Here is a 17,886-nt window from a genome sequence, read left to right on the forward strand (position 1 = left end):
AATTATGAACAACAAATATGCATCTATCAACAAGTGAATCTAAGAATCAAGTGAATAAATAATCCGATGAACAGAATGAACTGGTGATTATAATAGAATCAGGGACATAGAAAGGGAATGGACTGACTATTCTTGGGGGGGATAGGGGTGTGGGAGATGCGGGAAGAGACTGGACAAAAATCGTGCACCTATGGATGAGGACAGTGGGTGGGGAGTGAGGGCGGAGGGTGGGGCGGGAACTGGGAGGAGGGGAGTTATGGGGGGAAAAAAGAGGAACAAATGTAATAATCTGAACAATAAAGATTTAATTAAAAAAAAAAAAAAAAAAGACAATCCCTGTCCGCTGAAATCACTCAGAGGGATTCTGCGAATGGCTTTCATCTGCCACCAAGAAAATGTGCCCTAGAGGTTCTGCATGGCTCACTTTTAAAGCTCCTAATTACCACAGCAGGTAAATTTTTTCTTAGACTCCTCTGCCCCGTGCACAAGCCCCTGAGCACTGTGGCGAGAAAGGAATGGAAACAAACCCAGAAGTTTTCGATGGAGGTCTCAGAGTGAATGAAGCTTTTACACCTGGACTTGCAGTTGCTCTGCCCACATGTCCCTGTGGGAATGGAGAACTACAGAATGCCTGTTACATGTCTGAGCTCTTTTGGGTGAATAAGCCATTAAAACATGAAAACAGCTTCATTGAAACTAGCTTCGATGATGCCAGCACAAGGCCTCTGAAGTAGGGATGGGGGTCTGGCCCCTTCTCTAACAGGCAGCTTTAAGCAGCACAGCCCGAGGAACAGGACTGATAAAATAAAAAACAAAAGCAGAAAGAAAACACGTCCACTTTGCAATAGTTATTTCTAAGATCATGAAAACCAAACGTACCTTTCTTTAATGAGCTGGTAGAGATTTTCCTGCATGTACTCAAAGATAAAATAAAGATGATCGTTCTCCCTGATCACTTCTTTTAGTTTTACTATATTGGCATGGTTGAGCTTCTTTAAAGACTGAAAGGCGAGGAAGAAAAACAAAAAGAGAGGTTCTATTGTTGAAAAAGAAAAGTAACCCCATGTAGACTTAGGAAGAAACACCTAATTCTACAACCACAGGAAGACCACAATTCATATTTTAACAACAATTTCATAAATGATATGTCTATGAAATCCATAGCAACTGTACATGGAAAAATTATCTTAACTGACCGAACGGTAAATGTGTAATCTTAACTGGTATATCTGGTGCCGCCAGGACCAGGCAGTGGGCCAGGGCTACCTGAGGTGTGTTCCCTCCAGATAACAGAACTCATTCCTGGGAGGTGGAGAGAGGAATCTATTGGAAGATGAGGCTTTGACTGTTCTAGCACAGGCAATCCTTGTTGTATTGCACTCCACTATATTGTGCTTCACAGATGTTGTGTTGTGTTTTGTTTTTTACAAATTGAAGGCAAGACCCTCCACCGGCAAACAAGATTACAGCTCGCTTTATTGCAGTGGTCTGGAACGGAACCCTCCGTATGTCTGGGGTGTGCCTGTATTGGAGAAGGCAGCCGCCTTGGGGCAAGATCACCAGTTGCCAGTCTGCAGACATCATGAACGAGAAATTGTTCACACAGGGGCCGATAGCCTGATTCTGTCAACTTCCATCTGGTTCATCCGTGTCCAGAGGACAGAGTGCTCCTCACACTGTGAGTTCTGAAGCAGAGGGAGAAGGAAGAGAAATCTCTTTGGAAATACTCTGAAGTGATGTGGGAGAAATAGCTCTGCTTCCAAGAACAGCAAAGGCAGTAAAAGCGAGGCACAAGGAACAAGAGGGTGACGTGGAGAATGCTGCCTGACCTTATTATCCAGCCTTGCGTGCATGCAGTTTTCCTCTTCTGGGAACGCACTCGTGAGTACAGCCGTGTCAACCATTTTTTGCTTGCCTCATTAGCTCTGTCAATGGTGAGCAGCGATCCCATTCATGTGTGACAGCCAGAGATACCCAACTACCGGTGTACTCACGAGACAATTAGAATTTGATAGACAGGCTCCTTCCAGGAAGCCTCCAAGGGTCACCCTGGCCAGTGGGATGAGCCCTGTCATTCAAAAAGCCACTTCCTCACAGAGAAGGCAGCCCAATAATAACACACTGCAAAGCCCTCTTTATCTTTGAATCTCCTTAAAAGAACATCCCTCTTATAAAACAAACGCAATGCCTGAAGATGAAGTGTTAACACAGAATATCCAAATCTGGAAGGACACTCGGTGATCAGGTACCCCAGGGACCAGAGCTTGGGAATGTGAAATGAGATCAAGTTATTTCAAGCAGCTGGGAGGAGAGGGGACTCTGGCCAGTGAATGAGAGCTAAGTAAAACTCTCTGGTGCCTCTTCCCTGCCGGGTGAGCCGCTGCCAACATGCCTCTCTGGCAGGAAATACTCAGCTGTTCGGGCCAAATGGACAGATCCTTCGAGAATGACTCCTCCGGGCTGATGACTTCTTTCAGTTGGGTTGGATTCCTGATGCTCCATGAGTAACAAAAACAAACATTGCTTAACTTGTAAGTAGCATTCACTGGGCTCTTGCAGGCTGCGGCCATCGCTTCTGCCTGTTTGCTTACAGTGCCTCCCACACAATGGCTGGGATGTCCAGGGGACGAGCAGCAAATTTGTTCAGAGGAAAATAAAGTAAGTTTTAAAATTTTTCAAGAAAAGAATTCTAGGCAAGGAATACGGTCCCTTCTGCTGTTAGCCTGAAGTGTGTTTTGAGCATGAATTACTGGCCCAAGGCTGAGTGGCTCACAGCTCTTATTTCTAAGCGAGGCTCATGAGCAAGTTAAAGCATGTATTAGTTTAACATCAAAAGAATGAAGTTTGCATGGAGGACTTCATGTGACTCATTTTACAGAGAAAAGAAGGCATCTTACTATGGCTCAGGGGAGGCCTACAAAGGAGAGGAAGGGGCAGGACAGCTGTATCAATGCAGAGAAGCAGATTGAACCTGGGTCAGCAGTCCGAATAGGGACCATTTGTCCCCAGGCATAAAGGTTCTCAACTTCTAACAAAACTACAGTGAGGCCCTAGCCGGTTTGGCTCAGTGGATAGAGCGTTGGCCTGCAGACTCAAGGGTCCCAGGTTTTATTCCGGTCAAGGGCATGTACCTTGGTTGCGGGCACATCCCTAGTAGGGAGTGTGCAGGAGGCAGCTGATCGATGTTTCTAACTCTCTATCCCTCTCCCTTCCTCTCTGTAAAAAATCAATAAAATATATTTAAAAAAAAAAAAAACTACAGTGAGTACTCACTTAACACCATCAGTAGGTTCTTGGAACTGCAATGTATAACCGTGTATAACAAAATCAATTGTATCCGAGGCTAATTGATATCAGCGTTCTAAAAAGACCTTAAAGGAAAGGGCATTACTTGAGGACCTGCTATACAATACCCTGGGCCCCAAGGATATCTTGGGGTGCCTGCCCTTCAGAGGCAAACAATCTAATTCAGAAGAGAGGACAAAATACATGTAGCAAAATTAAGAAGACTATTAATGACAGAGGCAAGGAACATCAGAGGTGTTTTAAGGAGTAATTATTAAATCCCGAGTAGTCAGTGAGTATCATTCGAATGTGACTTTCAGGAACAGTGACACCTAGACAGCTCAGTGGGAGGGAAAGGATGTGTCGGGAGGGGAGCCCTCACAGGTACGGGTGTGAGCATGGAGTGGCATTCTCCGTGTCTGAGGAATAGGAATGGCCCTAGTTAGGTTCTAAAGGAAGTGCCTCCGGAAGACTTTAACTGGAGAAGTGGGCAGGGAAGACACTGTTTAGATGCCAGGGGGATACCCACTGAACCCTTCACACAAACCTGGGTTTGAAACCAAGCCTTGTGGCTTAGAGGTGTGTTTACCTCAAGCAAGTTCCTGAGACTGGGTCTCAGCTGTTGTCTTGAGCAAAGTCAAGATCCTAACACTTTCCACATCAGGTAGTTGTGGGATGAAGTGAGACACCTAAGGGTCTTCCTGGCCCATAACAGCCTCTCAATAAACGGTAGATAGTGTATGAGCAGCTGACTGTCACGGAGATCATTCTGGCAGCAGCACACTGGATGGATGAACACGAGGACAGTGGGATCACACAGGCCACTTACAAGGAGCTGTGGTTTCTGGGTAAATGTTAATGAACAGAAGGGGGAGAAGATATGAGCACGCCAGGGGGGTTGCAGACTTTCTAGAAAATTCAGGCACTGATATCCACTGAGCATTTGGATATAGGGGTCTACAGCAGGGATGAGCAAACTCGCCTCCAAAGGGACAGAGAGTAAGTATTTTAGGCTCCCTAGGTGAGAGGTCTCTGCTGCAACTACTCAGTGTTGCCATTGTAGCATGAAGTCAGCCATAAACAATACGCAAACGGGCAGGGCTGTGTTCCGACAAAATTTTACTTACAAAAACAGAACGCGGGCCATTTGTCAATCCCTGGCCTAATGCATAAGAAAGGTAAAGGATCTGATGAGACTGTCGAAGCAGGGGGGTTGAATGACATTAATCAGGTGTAGTGTCAGAGCAAAGAAAAAATTGAAGAACAGAATAAGAAATAAGAACAGAATGCGGGAAATCACCAATATTTAAGGGGTGGACCCACAGAAGAAGTGATGAAAGGCAAGAAAGAGGTAGGACAGCTAAGCAAAAGCAGAGTCACAAAGGCCTGAGAGAGGAGAGCAAGTGGTAACAGCACCCAACCCTGCAGGCAAGAAAGTGCCTGAGAAAATGATCCTGGACTTGGCAACAAGCAGCTTCCGTAACAGAGAGAGAGACGCCAGACTCAATTCAGTGGAAAGTCAATGGTAGGTGACAAATGATGGCATAAGGTGTTGTTTGGAAGGACAGGGGAGGAAGCTCAAGGGAAGAGAGGGCTGAGACTCATTAGAGAGAATGGCAGGCACATGTACTAGTAGAGATTAGAGAGAAGGAGCCAGTGGAAAGGAAGAGTTTAAAGAAATGGGGAGGTTCACCATAGCCAAAAAGTGAGAGCAACCCAAGTGTCCATCAATGGATGAATGGACAAGCAAAATGTGGTACGTCCATACCATGAAATATGATTCAGCCTTTAAAAAGAAGGAAATTCTACAGATGCTACAGCTGGCTGAGCCTTGAAGACATTTACGCTAACCAAAATAAGCCAGTCACAAAAAGATAAATACAGGCATACCTCGGAGATACTGAGGGTTTGGGTCTAAACCACCTCCAGGTGCGAGTCCTGCCATGAAGTGAGTTACAGGGTCTTGCCTTCAATTTGTACACAATGCAACATGTGTGAAGCACAATCAGCGAAGCACAATAAAACGAGGTCTGCCTGTACTGTGTGATTTCACTTACCTGAGGTAGTAAGGGCAGTCAAATTCACAGAGACAGAAGGTAGAGGTCATGGGGAGTTACTTGCTGTTTAATAGGTACAAAGTTTAAGTTGTGCAAGATGAAGTGAGTTCTAGAGATAGATGGTGATGATGGTTGTAAAACAATATGAATGTACTTCATACTGTATACACTTACAAATTGGTAAGATAGTAAATTTTATGTTATTTGTTTTTATCACAATTTGAGATAAAGAACATTAGTGGGAAGCTATTGAAATCTGAATAAAGCTGTGATTAACTTAAAGAGTAATACACCAATAAATATACTCATTAATAGCAAAGTAATCTTCTATTTTGAGCTATTAACTGAATAATGTTAGCACCCCCACCCCTTTATTTTGGGCATCAGTGAAACAATTCAAAGAGAGTGAATATATCAACAACAACAAAATGTAAGCATATATAAGACTATTTTAATCAACTATACAGAAATCATCCCCTATTGTATTAATACATACCTTAACCTCACGAAGGTTCATGCATTCCTCCCAGGAATAAAACTTCCTTTTCATTCTTAAAGAGAAGAAACAAATAGTATGCTTACTCCGAGTCACAGGCTAAACTTTCTTTTTCATGTTTTCATTCTGAAACTAATGAATAGTGCTTAAGATTGGTTTTGATTCCTACCAAATATTATACTATCCAAAACAGCATTTATTTTAAAACATGGCAATCAATCCTACATCACCAATTTTCCCAGCAGAGGTGGTGCAGCATAGCACAGGAGGCCTGGACTGCGTCTTGCTTTATCACTAGTTAGTTAACCTTGCCATGGAGGGGATCCCTCGTTCTTATTTTACCTAGACCAGAGTTGTCCAATAGAACTTTGTTTCCCTGGAAATGTTCTGTTTGTCCAGTATGGTCACCACTAGACAGACACATGTGGCTAGTGAGCACTTGGAATGTAGCTAGTGCAACACAGGAACTGAATTCTTAATTAAGTTTTCATTTCAATGTCACATATGATTACTTGTTACCCTATTAGACAACACAGTTCTAGACATGCCAGTAAAAGGGTTGGCAAGTTATGTCTCACCCCCAACTCCACCCCACCATATGTTTTTGTAAAGCCCATGAGTTAAGATGGCATTTATATTTTTTAATAGTTGGAATCAAAACAATCAAAAGAAGATTTTGTGACATGTGAAAATTATCTGGAATTCAAATGTCAGTTTCCATAAATGAAGTTTTATTGGAATACAACCACACTCATTCATATAGATGGTCTATGACTGTGTTCACACTACAACAGCAGAGCTGAGTTGTGATGGGGGCCATATGGCCTGCAAAGCCTAAAATATTTACTGTCTGGCTCCTTACTGAATAAAGCTTGCCAATCCCTGCTATGGAGCCTGAGGCGAGGAAGAGAAGCCTATTAGCTAACCAGAAACCCAGGATGCAAGGGCATGTGTTCAACACCTCAGACGTGAGCATTCCAGAGTCGACAATCATCTCGCCCCCAGAAATCAGTGTCTAGGATCCTTCTCCATGCTTCCCGCGCACTCCCCGTTTGACAATGTGTAGCTGACGATGCATTCATGAGAGTGAAGGATAATAACACTTACTTTTTAATAGCAATCAGCTCCCCAGACTCAATGCTTCTTCCCAGCAGGACGGAACCGTAGGTTCCATCCCCGAGCTGCTTGATCGTTGTGTACCTATTCATGGTGTGCCCGCGCAGGCCGGACGCTCATCTCAGAGCCGAGGTGGTTCAGTCCTGCAGCGGCAGCAGGCCTCCCCGGAGTGTAACCAGATTTTTCTGTGGCAGCACCCGCACAATGTATTCAACAGAACGTGACTATCTCCCAAATACATATTTTCAAAGATCAGTCCTTTGCCTGTAGAGAAAAATCAGGGACAAGCATAAATGCTATTGTATATTTTGCGGTTGTGTATTTTTATAGCCTAAATCAGGAATCAGCAGACTATATAATTCTCCCCTGCCAGCCCGCCACCTGGTCTTGCTTTTTTTTTTTTTTTAATTTATCTTTATTGTCGAAAGTATTACAGATGTCCCCCCTTTTTTCCCATTGACCCCCACCACCCTGCACCTGCCACCTGTTCTTCTAAATAAAGTTTTACTGAAACACAGTCCTGCCCACTCACTTGCATAGTCTATGGTTGCTCTCATGCTACAACAGCAGAGCTGAGTAGTTGTGACAAAGACTGACTGGCCTGTTTAGCCAAAAGTATTTATTTTCTGACCCTTCACAGAAAAAAGTTTGCCAAGCTGTAATCTCACTAATAGTCTTTTATAAGTCTTTGTAAAGCTAAAGATAGCATTTTTGGAAAGTGAATTGGTCACTGCCTCAAAAATGAATCTGCAATTCGAAGCTTTTCTGTTGACTAACCACTGTGGGCAAACCCTGCACGATGGCTACGGTCCAGGAAAGCTGCCGAGCTCATGCTACATACACCGGGTTCTGTAACTGCTACAGCTAACAATGCAAACATACAAAACCAAGAAAGGCTAAAACTGAAGCTCTTCCGAGAGAGAGCATGCTTGTACTCCATGATGTGCTTGCGGCTAGGCAAAACAGTATTATTTTTACTACCAGACATTCAGAAGCTAAACAAGGAGCTAGTGATTTTTTATGGAGGCTGTGCCCCTTTTAACATCATTCAGATTTTTATTTACTTATTTATCTTTAAAAATATATTTTTTATTGATTTCAGAGAGGAAGGGAGAGGGAAAGAGAGATAGAATGGAAGATGTCAAAGTCCTTAATATTAAGAAGCTTTTCCTAGTATTTCACCTAAATTATTTTTGCTGCCATTTGAATTCTATATACCCTTTTGTAAAAAAGAAATGTATTTATTTGTGTATGTATGTATGTATTTTAAGGGCTTTTCTTTTTTAAAAATATATATTTTTTATTAATTTCAGAGAGGAAAGGAGAGGGAGAGAGGATTGAAACATCAATGATGATAGAGAATCACTGATCGGCTGCCTCCTGCACACCTCAGTAGCCTGCAACCTGGGCATGTGCCCTCACTGGGAATCAAACCGTGACCTCCTAGTTCAGTGATGGTGAACCTATGACACGTGTGTCAGAGGTGACACGCGAACTCATTTTTTTGGTTGATTTTTCTTTGTTAAATGGCATTTAAATATATAAAATAAATATCAAAAATATAAATCTTTGTTTTACTATGGTTGCAAATATCAAAAATTTCTATATGTAACAGGGCACCAGAGTTAAGTTAGGGTTTTTCAAAATGCTGACACGCCGAGCTCAAAAGGTTCGCCATCACTGTCCTAGTTCATAGGTCGATGTTCAACCACTGAGCTGGCTGGGCAGTCCTGGGCAGGTATTTTTTTTTTTTTTATTATTAAGAATGTTTTTTAGTTCTGTTTTCCTAATGCCATTGATTTTTTTCATTTATAAAATTGAAAGTCATTCAGTTTGCTTATAATAAAGAAAATACAGTACAGTAATAACATATGTGATTATAATGCCTTTACATAAACATTAATAAAATGTAAATACATGAATAAGAACATTAAATACATTTTATTAAATTAATTATCTGAAGAATCAACAGAGCAGAAGATATTGATTAGAAGTATGTGACATTCTGCATCTAAATCCAAATCCAGTCTGCAGCTCCTTCTTCCAGAAGAATTCTTTCCAATCACTAAGAAATTCACTTAGACAAACATAACAGTAAAATTTGTTACAAGGTTCTCTGATGGATGCATATATTAGTGGATAACAGTCTGAAGAGAAACAGGATTATCTGCATAGTTTCAAAGCATCTCTAAGATATTTATTAACGTCAAAGAAAAGGATGATAACCCTATAGGGAAAAATTTGGCAGAAACCTCCTTATCCAAGTGATCAAGTTCAACATCACCATTAATAAGACATATGTCTTCATGTACCCTGGACATGATGCTCAGAGCAGGCACAACGTCACAGTATCGCAGTGGTATTCTTGTAAATAATGCAGAATCTCAATCTATCCATGAGAAAACATCAGGCAAACCCAAAATGAGGGACATTCTACAAAAGACAGACCAATACTCTTCAAAAGTGTCAAGATCACAAAGGCAGAGACAGACTGAGGAACTGCCACAGATGGAAGACAATTAAGGAGACACGACAACTAAATGCAACATGAGATCGTGGATAGGACCCTGAAACAGAAAAAAAAAAAGACATTAGTGGAAAAGTTGGGGAAATTTGAATAAGGTCTGTAGTTAGTAGCCTCGTGCCAAATCCACCTTCCTGGTTTTGATCATCATTCTATGGCTATAGAAGATATTTATTATTAAGGGAAGCTAGGTGAAGGGTTTCTAGGAACTTTCTGTCCTATTTTTGTAATGTGTCTGGAAGTCTAAAATTAGTTAAAAATTAAAAAGTAAATCCAGTCCATGTTCTTGCGAAGGCTGTGCATGACCTTGAGAAAACTTAAGAAATGTAAAGGTTAGGTCTGATTTCGCCATACTCTACCATTTAATTGGAAGAGACCAATCTTCCCAGCCCAGACTCCTTCCCCTTCCCCCTAGAACAGTGGTCGGCAAACTGCGGCTCGCGAGCCACATGCGACTATTTGGCCCCTTGAGTGTGGCTCTTCCACAAAATACCGACTTCTGCGCATGGGCCACAAAGTTTCAATCGCACTGTACATGTGCGCCCCCACGTGGTATTTTGTGAAAGAGCCACACTCAAGGGGCCAAGAGCCGCATGTGGCTCGCGAGCCGCAGTTTGCCAACCACTGCGCGAACCATTAAGGCCCGTGGCTAGAGGGCATTTTCCTTTCTTTGGAAGCTATTTAGGATCAGACTCCTACAACTTCCTTCAGCAGCTCTTTACAGTGACATATTCCATCACTGATAAATAAATATTTATAAAGCACCTCGTGTGTGACAGACCCCATGGTAACATCTGGGGATACAAAGACCAATACAATATAGTTTACTTTCTTAAAGATCTTAGAGTCTCATAGAAGGGGATAAGGGTGATTGGGGGAAGGCGGGGCAGATAGGTATTCATGAATGTGCACTAAGATATGTCAAGTACACCTAGGGTCCCAGATGTGGGGAGGGAGAAAGGAGAAAGCCCCCTGACTTCCAGGAGGGTAGTAAGGAGAGTCGTCATAAATGTCTGATTATTGAAAGAAAAAGAAAAGTAGGTACTGTGTAAAGAACGGGGTTCTAACACTCCAAGGAGCAGAAACGAAGGCACAGGGGCGTGAACCTGAGGGGGGGCGGGGAGGGGAGGAGCTTGCACCTGAAAGAGGTAACCCCGCAGTTTTGTTTGTGGACGGCCTCAGATGCCATTTTGAAAAACACAGGCTTTGGCTGGATCCTGTACTACAGGAGAAGAAAACACCTGTAAAGGAGATTATAGGTCAATGGGAACAGTTGGAAGATGGATGGTAGATTAAAATACCGTAACTGTATTAAATTTACTGAAGTCCCCTGTGGTCCTGTAAGACCATATTCTTATTCTGAAAGAATATACCCTGAAAGATTTATAAGTAAAGGTCCATGATGTATGCAGTTTATTCTCAAGTGGGTAGAACAAAAATTGTGTGCGAGTATGTGTGTGTATGTGTGTGTGTGTTTGTATGTGTAGAGAGAGAGTGTGTGTGTGCACAAGCACACAAATGGGGTAAAATGTTAACAACAGGTAAATCTAGGTAAAGGCAAATGGATATTCTTTGTACTATTCTTATAACTGTATGTTTGAAATCATTCTAGATTAAACGTTGAAAAAATTATCCTCAAAGCGTACAGGAATAGGTATCTTTAAAAACACACACATACATATCGTAAACATTTTATTTAATCCTAAAACATACAAATGTGGATTTACTTACTCAACCACGTATTAAGCTGTTCATAAGACAGAACACTATCATACATTGTGGCTCATCCACTTCATGATGGAAGCTGAGTCTGTCTGGGATTCAAGCTGTGTCTCAACAAAACACAGGAAGGACATTTGGGCCACAACATAAGCAATTTTGGACTCTGTTTATTTCCCCCTCTTTTTCATCTTTTCCTATTTATCTCCATCTATTTTTGATATGACAACATTATTTCTGTATCATTCAGTATTTCATTTCCCAACAAGTTAAAATGCCCAAATCATTGTTACATGTTATCTTGCTTTAAAAAAAAAAATCACTTGAACCTTGATTTGTTAAAAATCAGCTAACTACTAAATTATATGCTTCAGCCCTAGCCAGTTTGGCTCAGTGGAAAAAGTGTTGGTCTACGGACTAAAGGGTCCCGGGTTCGATTCCATTCTGGTCAAGGGCAGGATCGATCCCCAGTGTGGGGCATGCCGGAGGCAGCCGATCAATGATTCTCTATCATCATTGATGTTTCTCTTTCTCCCTCTCCATTCCTCTTTGAAATCAATAAAAATATATTTAAAAATAAATAAATAAATGAATTATATGCTTCATTAAAAAAATAAGTAGACGCTGACCTAGAAACAATGGGAAGTCAATTAAGGGTTGTTGTTTGTTTTTTTAACTAGAGAATAGCCTGGTCAGATTTGCATTTTTTAATCCAATTAGTTAGAATATTTTTCTTCATAGCCAACCATAGCTTGCCTATTTAAGCTAATTTCTTCATGCTTATTTTTTGTGGATATAAAGAATACATAAAATTAGTAATCAAATGTGAGTCCCTTGGCCTTTTCTTCCTTTAATTACACAAGCATTCCTCACAGGACCTGTTTCCACTTCTTTAATTACCTTTGGCGTTCATCTCTGAATCCTCACACACTTCTCCATCTCCTTGAAGAACTGTGGTGACCAAAACTTAATGACTAGCTAACTTCCAGAAGCATGAGGGCTCTTCCCCACTTTTTTTTTTTTTTTTTGCAATGGCATTATACTAATGAATCACATCTATTAACTATTAATCATAGATGCCTTTCTTTGATAATTAATGTCCTACTACTTCCTCATTCATTTAAACCGTATAATTGGGACAATGCTTTCCCTAGAGCAGGGGTAGTGAATTTTTTCTGCCAAAGGCCATTTGGATATTTATAACATCATTCGTGGGCCATACAAAATTATCAACTTAAAAATAAGCCTGCTAGCCTGGCTGGTGTGGCTCAGCGGTTGACCAAGAGGTCACAGGTTCAATTCCTATGGGCTCAATCCCCAGTAGGGGGCATGCAGGAGGCAGCCGATTGATGATGTTTCTATCTCTCTATCCCTTTCCCCTTCCTCTCTATCATATTTTTTTAAATATATATCTTTATTGATTTCAGAGAGAGGAAGGGAGGGATAGAAACATCAATGATGAGAGAGAATCATTGATCAGCTGCCTCCTGCACACCCCCCACTAGGAATCAAGCCCCCAACCCAGGCATGTGCCTCTGACTGGAATCGAACCTGGGACCCTTCAGTCCGCAAGCCAACGCTCTCTCCACTGAGCCAAACCAGCTAGGGCTCCATCTTTTTTTTTTTTTTTTAAAGATAGAGCTGAGATTTTTTTTAAAAAAATTAGTCTGCTATATTTAGTCAAATATTTAATTAATTCACCCCTAACGCCTTGGCAGGGGCAGACCAAATGATTTCATGGGCCTCATACGACCCATGGGTTGGACATTCTCCACCCCTGCCCTAGATGATCACTGAGAAAGCTATTTGTGAAAGCATTAAGGACTTTACTGAAATCAAGATAAAGTGGGTCATTCATTCAACACACAGTCGCCCTAACAATTCTTTCTTGTTACAGTTTTTCATATTATCATAGAACAAAACTCCATTACTCTGGCAAGATGTAACTCTCACCAAGGCATGGTAGCTGCTTTTTCATCTTGTTAATTCTGGTAATTGAGTAATGACCTTATAATGGATCAGACTAGTGTCTTTCCAGGCTGAGATGCTAAGCATTATGCAAGGCTTCGGGGGCATATTATGGATAAGATAAGGGTCCTTCCTTTACATAACTCACAATTGACATGTACAAGAAAAATGTAGAAAGTGCTATGAGGACATGGTAGAGAGGACCACCAACTCTTGGTAGAAGGAGGTCTGGAAACCCTTCAGAGAAGTGGAAGGGCTGAGGTACTGAGGAATAATCAAGTTTCATTATATACAAGAGGGAAAGAAAGGAATTAAAAGTGAAGGAGACCTGGGAAGCTATGGTAATTGTTTCAAGTGTCCAAAGGGGTATCAGAGAGAAGGATGTAGGGCTCCAGAGAAGAGAACCATGACCACTGTCTAAACTTCCTGTTCTTTACTCCAGTGAATTATTTCCTATCCTAAAAAAAAAAATATGAAGTGGTATTATTCAAATTAGCATTAGACCAAGAAGTATAATCAATTCTGAGCATGTCCCAGCAGTAAGTAGTTAAATACATTTGAGATCAGTGGTGTTCAGTTATTCATCATTTTTATGGTAGCCTGAATGTGATGACTCATATCATGATCTGGAAGTGAAGAACAAAACTCACTGCTGCTCCGGGAAAACAAGAGTGATGGACAATGCACTGAAAAAAAGAAGGAGACAGGGGTGGGGCCATTGCTGACCTACCCAATAGCAACGCTCCTCTCCTTGCTCAGTTTATAGAACACTGATATTGTTCAGGATTCAATCTAATGAGGGCCGGTAACTACCTACTATATATATAGTCCTGGTGCATGAACTCTGATCAGTCTAAGCCAAACAAAGCAATTAGGAGTGAGGCTAAGGCTCAGACTTAAGAGATGGAAAGGAAAGTGAACTGATGATTGAAGAGAAAAGCCTCTGAGAAGGAATCTATCTACTCCCTGATAAAGACAGTTGACAAAAACAATGCCCTGTGTTTCTGCCTTAAACATGATTATATAAAACTGTGATATTTAGGGCGCAGACAAAATTCTATAGGGGAGGTGATAGAGATAGATCAATAGATCAATCATCTGTAGTTAGCATGCTTTGAAAACTGAAAGAGGTCCGCATAGTTGGAGACAAATTAGAAGAAATATTTCTCTATTAGCCCAAGGTTCAATTTTTCCATCCACCATTATCTGCTTCTGGTGACTATAAGAAATGAACTCTAGCCGAAACCGGTTTGGCTCAGTGGATAGAGCGTCGGCCTGCGGACTCAGGGGTCCCAGGTTCGATTCCGGTCAAGGGCATGTACTTGGGTTGCGGGCACATCCCCAGTGGGAGATGTGCAGGAGGCAGCTGATCGATGTTTCTCTCTCATCGATGTTTCTAACTCTCTATCTCTCTCCCTTCTTCTCTGTAAAAAATCAATAAAATATATATATTAAAAAATGAACTCTAAAGATCTTTTCTGCTAAGGATGGAAAAAAAGAGAAAGAGGGGTTGGGGGAAAGGCTGAATGGTTGATGATGTCACTGGCCTGCTGCATGATCCCTGAAAATGTCTGTCTTAGATTTCTTGTTATATGACCTAATTGAAGGCCTTTGTTGCTGAAGCTGCTGTTGGATATTCTACTGAGTACAGTTGAAAGCATTCCTGATCCTGCAGACTAAGGGTACACTGACTTAAGAGACAAAATTCTATAGGGGAGGTGATAGAGATAGATCATTAGATCAATCATCTGTAGTTAGCATGCTTTGAAAACTGAAAGAGGTTAGCATAATTGGAGACAAATTAGAAGAAGTAATTCTCTATTAGCCCAAGGTTCAATTTTTCCATCCACCATTATCTGCTTCTATTTTGGAAGAACATACAACTACAAATCTATTATGGTGCAACAAGAAGGAGTGTCCAAAAGTGGCCCTGGGTACCACTCAGGGTTGCCTGGACAACTAGCCAGCTGAGAAGGGGACTCTTTTATCCAGAGTTTATTAAAGGAGACAGGTCTTGAAGGTCCCTACATGCTACGTGGATGGCTTTACCAGACAACTACTCTCTAAAGCTGACGCCTAATCCCAGACTCTGAAAATCATCTGCTTATGCCAACACTGCCTATTCAACAGAGCACCATAGTCCAGCACGGCTCTTCACGAAGATGGTGATAAACTGGGACATCCATGCCGCTCTTCCTTGTTTTCTTGATTTGAAAGTTTCCTCCCAAAGAACCTATTCCTATTATCAATGACATACATTCGTGCTGTATGTCATTGATAATTATAACTTACCACAGATGACAACAGAGCTTAAGTTAAAGGAAATCAGAGAACCTCCCAAAGACTTTCATACAATCATCTGAATCAAGGCAGCAGTGGTTTTTATTTATTCAAAAGAATGTTTTAAGAATGAAATCAGGAGTATAAACTGTGCCCAAGAGATTAGTTTTCTCGTTCTTGTCCACTGAGACACCCTCCGTGGGAAAGTTAGTGGTTGCTCTCATCTTCTTGTGTCTGAACATGGTGCGGACTAGAACAGACAGTTTCCTGGGCACCTACAGAAAAGTGGTGGCTGCCCGAGCCCCCAGGAAAGTGCTTGGTTCCTCACCTCTGCCACTAACTTCACTTCACCTTCCTGGAGGAAAGCTGAAAATAAGTATGCAAGAGGGAATCCAGTTTTTGTGTGCGCCCAACTTCCAAAAGGCAAAAAGGAATTGGAGAGTTCTTCAGACTGTCCCCTAAAGATTCTGATAAAGAATCGGATTCCTGAAGAGGCAGGAAGCAGTGGTTTAGGAAAAGGAAAGAGAAAAGTACATTCTTTGCCATCTGATGACACAGATGATGAAAAAAAATAGAACTTTTTTATTCATCCTTGGCTAATGTCTCCTGTTTACTCTGGTATCCTAGGATGTAAATTTGCATAAATGTATTTGCTCCAGTTAGCTTTGTTGAATAGGCATTTAATTAAAAATGAGGGTTACATTTAGTTATGCAAAAGTAACTAGTTATGATATTGGAATATTTATGAGATAACTATGGTTACTTACCTTAGTATTCAATATAATGCAGTTGTTTGGTTTCTTTTACCTGCTATTAAGCTTCTTGTTCTCGTTAAAAAGAAATCATTGCATGTTGTATACAACAAATCTGCTGTATTTGAGATTTGCTTAGATTTTTGTACTCTGCCATTTTTATTGATATTAGATTTTTTGGGATGGTGTCATATTTTTGTTCCTTTTATTTGACTTAAAAAGCAGAGTTGGATTTCTGCGCATTAAAAAAAATTAGTATTTATTAAACCACACCTATATTCTTTTTAAGAATGGGGGCCAATGTTGAAAAATTTTGATGGCTGTCTTCTCCTTAGAAAAATGTAAGGGTAATTTGATCCTGAGGGTTTCAAGTAGGAAGATTTCATAGACTACATTAAAAGAGAAGAAATTTCTTACACTACGCATTTGATTTGGTATCATAAAATAGTACCCTCTGGAAATCAATAAAACATGAAAGGCAAATCATGCCATAAACCTAGAGCTATGTCTAAAGTTCTTAGAGCTACCTTTATATTTTTCAAGATAACAGGGGTATAAATGACGAGGTGGGTATAATATTACTTAGTAACAGTAATTCTTGCTTCCTCATCACATTTTTTATTTTTGCTCACTGACAGCTGTTGTCAAAATTAACCATGTTTTAACAGATATGTTTTTCTGAAGTTTGTTTTTAATAAATGAATACTTATTTTCACAATTAAAAAAAAAAGAATGGCCGAAACCGGTTTGGCTCAGTGGATAGAACGTTGGCCTGCGGACTGAAAGGTCCTGGATTCGATTCCGGTCAAGGGCATGTACCTTGGTTGTGGGCATATCCCCGGTGGGAGATGTGCAGGAGGCAGCTGATCGATGTTTCTCTCGTCAATGTTTCTGTCTCTCTATCTCTCTCCCTTCCTCTCTGTAAAAAATCAATAAAATATATATTTTTTTTAAAAAAAGAATGAAATCAGAAGTCTACACTTTCCCAATAAGTAGCGGAATTCCTTTTTGAAGTATAGAGACTATTTCTCTACAATTTTGCACAGTGAGCAAGACTTCACAACTGTGGCTGAAATCTCTGACTACAACATTGGCATATGGAGATTCACACTGTGTGAACCGGGAGCTTGCAAACTGGCCGTCTGAGGCCTGGATTCAAAGCTAGGTTCTGAATCTGTATTTGAAACAAGGAACTTCCATGTAAAAATCCAGATTGGGGGCTTCTTTAGAAAAACCGAAGGGCTGACAACATGGGGTCCTTAGCCTTGTATAGTAACAAAAAGCTAGAAAAGGGTAGTCACCACCTCCTTAGACTGAGCATGGACTCTTCAGCTCATCACAGTCCCCATCCTTCCTGCTGTCCCTAAAATGGTTTCTATATCAGTTCCTCAATTTTTTTTTGTTTTAGTAACCATGTATTTTTGTACCTTCACAACCACTTGTTTTATTGAAAGAAAAACATCTCTGTTCCTATGCTGCTATTAAAAGTGACAACTAAAAGGCAACCTGAAAAAAACCTCCTGTTTTAAAGAAAAATTGTCCTTTATTTAAAAGAGAAGAGCAATTTCTTACTGCCTAACAAGCACATAGCTAGCTTCCTGAGTCTTTTACATTTCCTCCTCTGCCCCCACAGCATTTGAATTCACAGCTCCTGGTATAGACAGTCAACACTGCCTGAGAAGTGAGTGG

At 40.9% G+C, this 17,886-nt stretch overlaps 2 protein-coding genes and 1 pseudogene across 4 annotated transcripts in view; 1 reads left to right on the forward strand and 2 right to left on the reverse strand.

Annotated features, from left to right (window-relative positions):
- CILK1 (ciliogenesis associated kinase 1) overlaps positions 1-7,060 on the reverse strand; it is a gene marked incomplete at its 3' end in the record, with an annotated part of 31,017 nt that extends 23,957 nt beyond the window's left edge. For both annotated transcript variants that reach the window (XM_081094849.1, XM_081094848.1), the window contains exons 1-3: positions 6,946-7,060; positions 5,839-5,893; positions 880-1,001 (exon numbers count right to left, since the gene is read on the reverse strand). In XM_081094849.1, the coding sequence (XP_080950975.1) occupies positions 880-1,001; positions 5,839-5,893; positions 6,946-7,046 (278 nt within the window). In that variant the 5' untranslated portion in view covers positions 7,047-7,060. The remainder of the gene's footprint in view (positions 1-879; positions 1,002-5,838; positions 5,894-6,945) is intronic.
- Positions 7,061-7,075: 15 nt separating this feature from the next.
- LOC308521596 (uncharacterized protein) lies at positions 7,076-7,195 on the reverse strand (the record flags this gene model as incomplete). The annotated part of the gene is made up of 1 exon (XM_081094659.1): positions 7,076-7,195. One exon carries the CDS (start codon positions 7,193-7,195, stop codon positions 7,076-7,078), a length of 120 nt encoding a protein of 39 aa, XP_080950785.1.
- An 8,490-nt stretch (positions 7,196-15,685) lies between these two features.
- On the forward strand, positions 15,686-16,020 carry LOC308521597 (PCNA-associated factor-like; annotated as a pseudogene). Its single transcript has one exon. The product of its transcript is annotated as a PCNA-associated factor-like (transcript).
- Positions 16,021-17,886: the final 1,866 nt, after the last annotated feature.

Source organism: Myotis nattereri, assembly GCF_964212035.1.
Source record: "Myotis nattereri genome assembly, chromosome: 6".
Classification (NCBI taxonomy): Eukaryota; Metazoa; Chordata; class Mammalia; order Chiroptera; family Vespertilionidae; genus Myotis; species Myotis nattereri.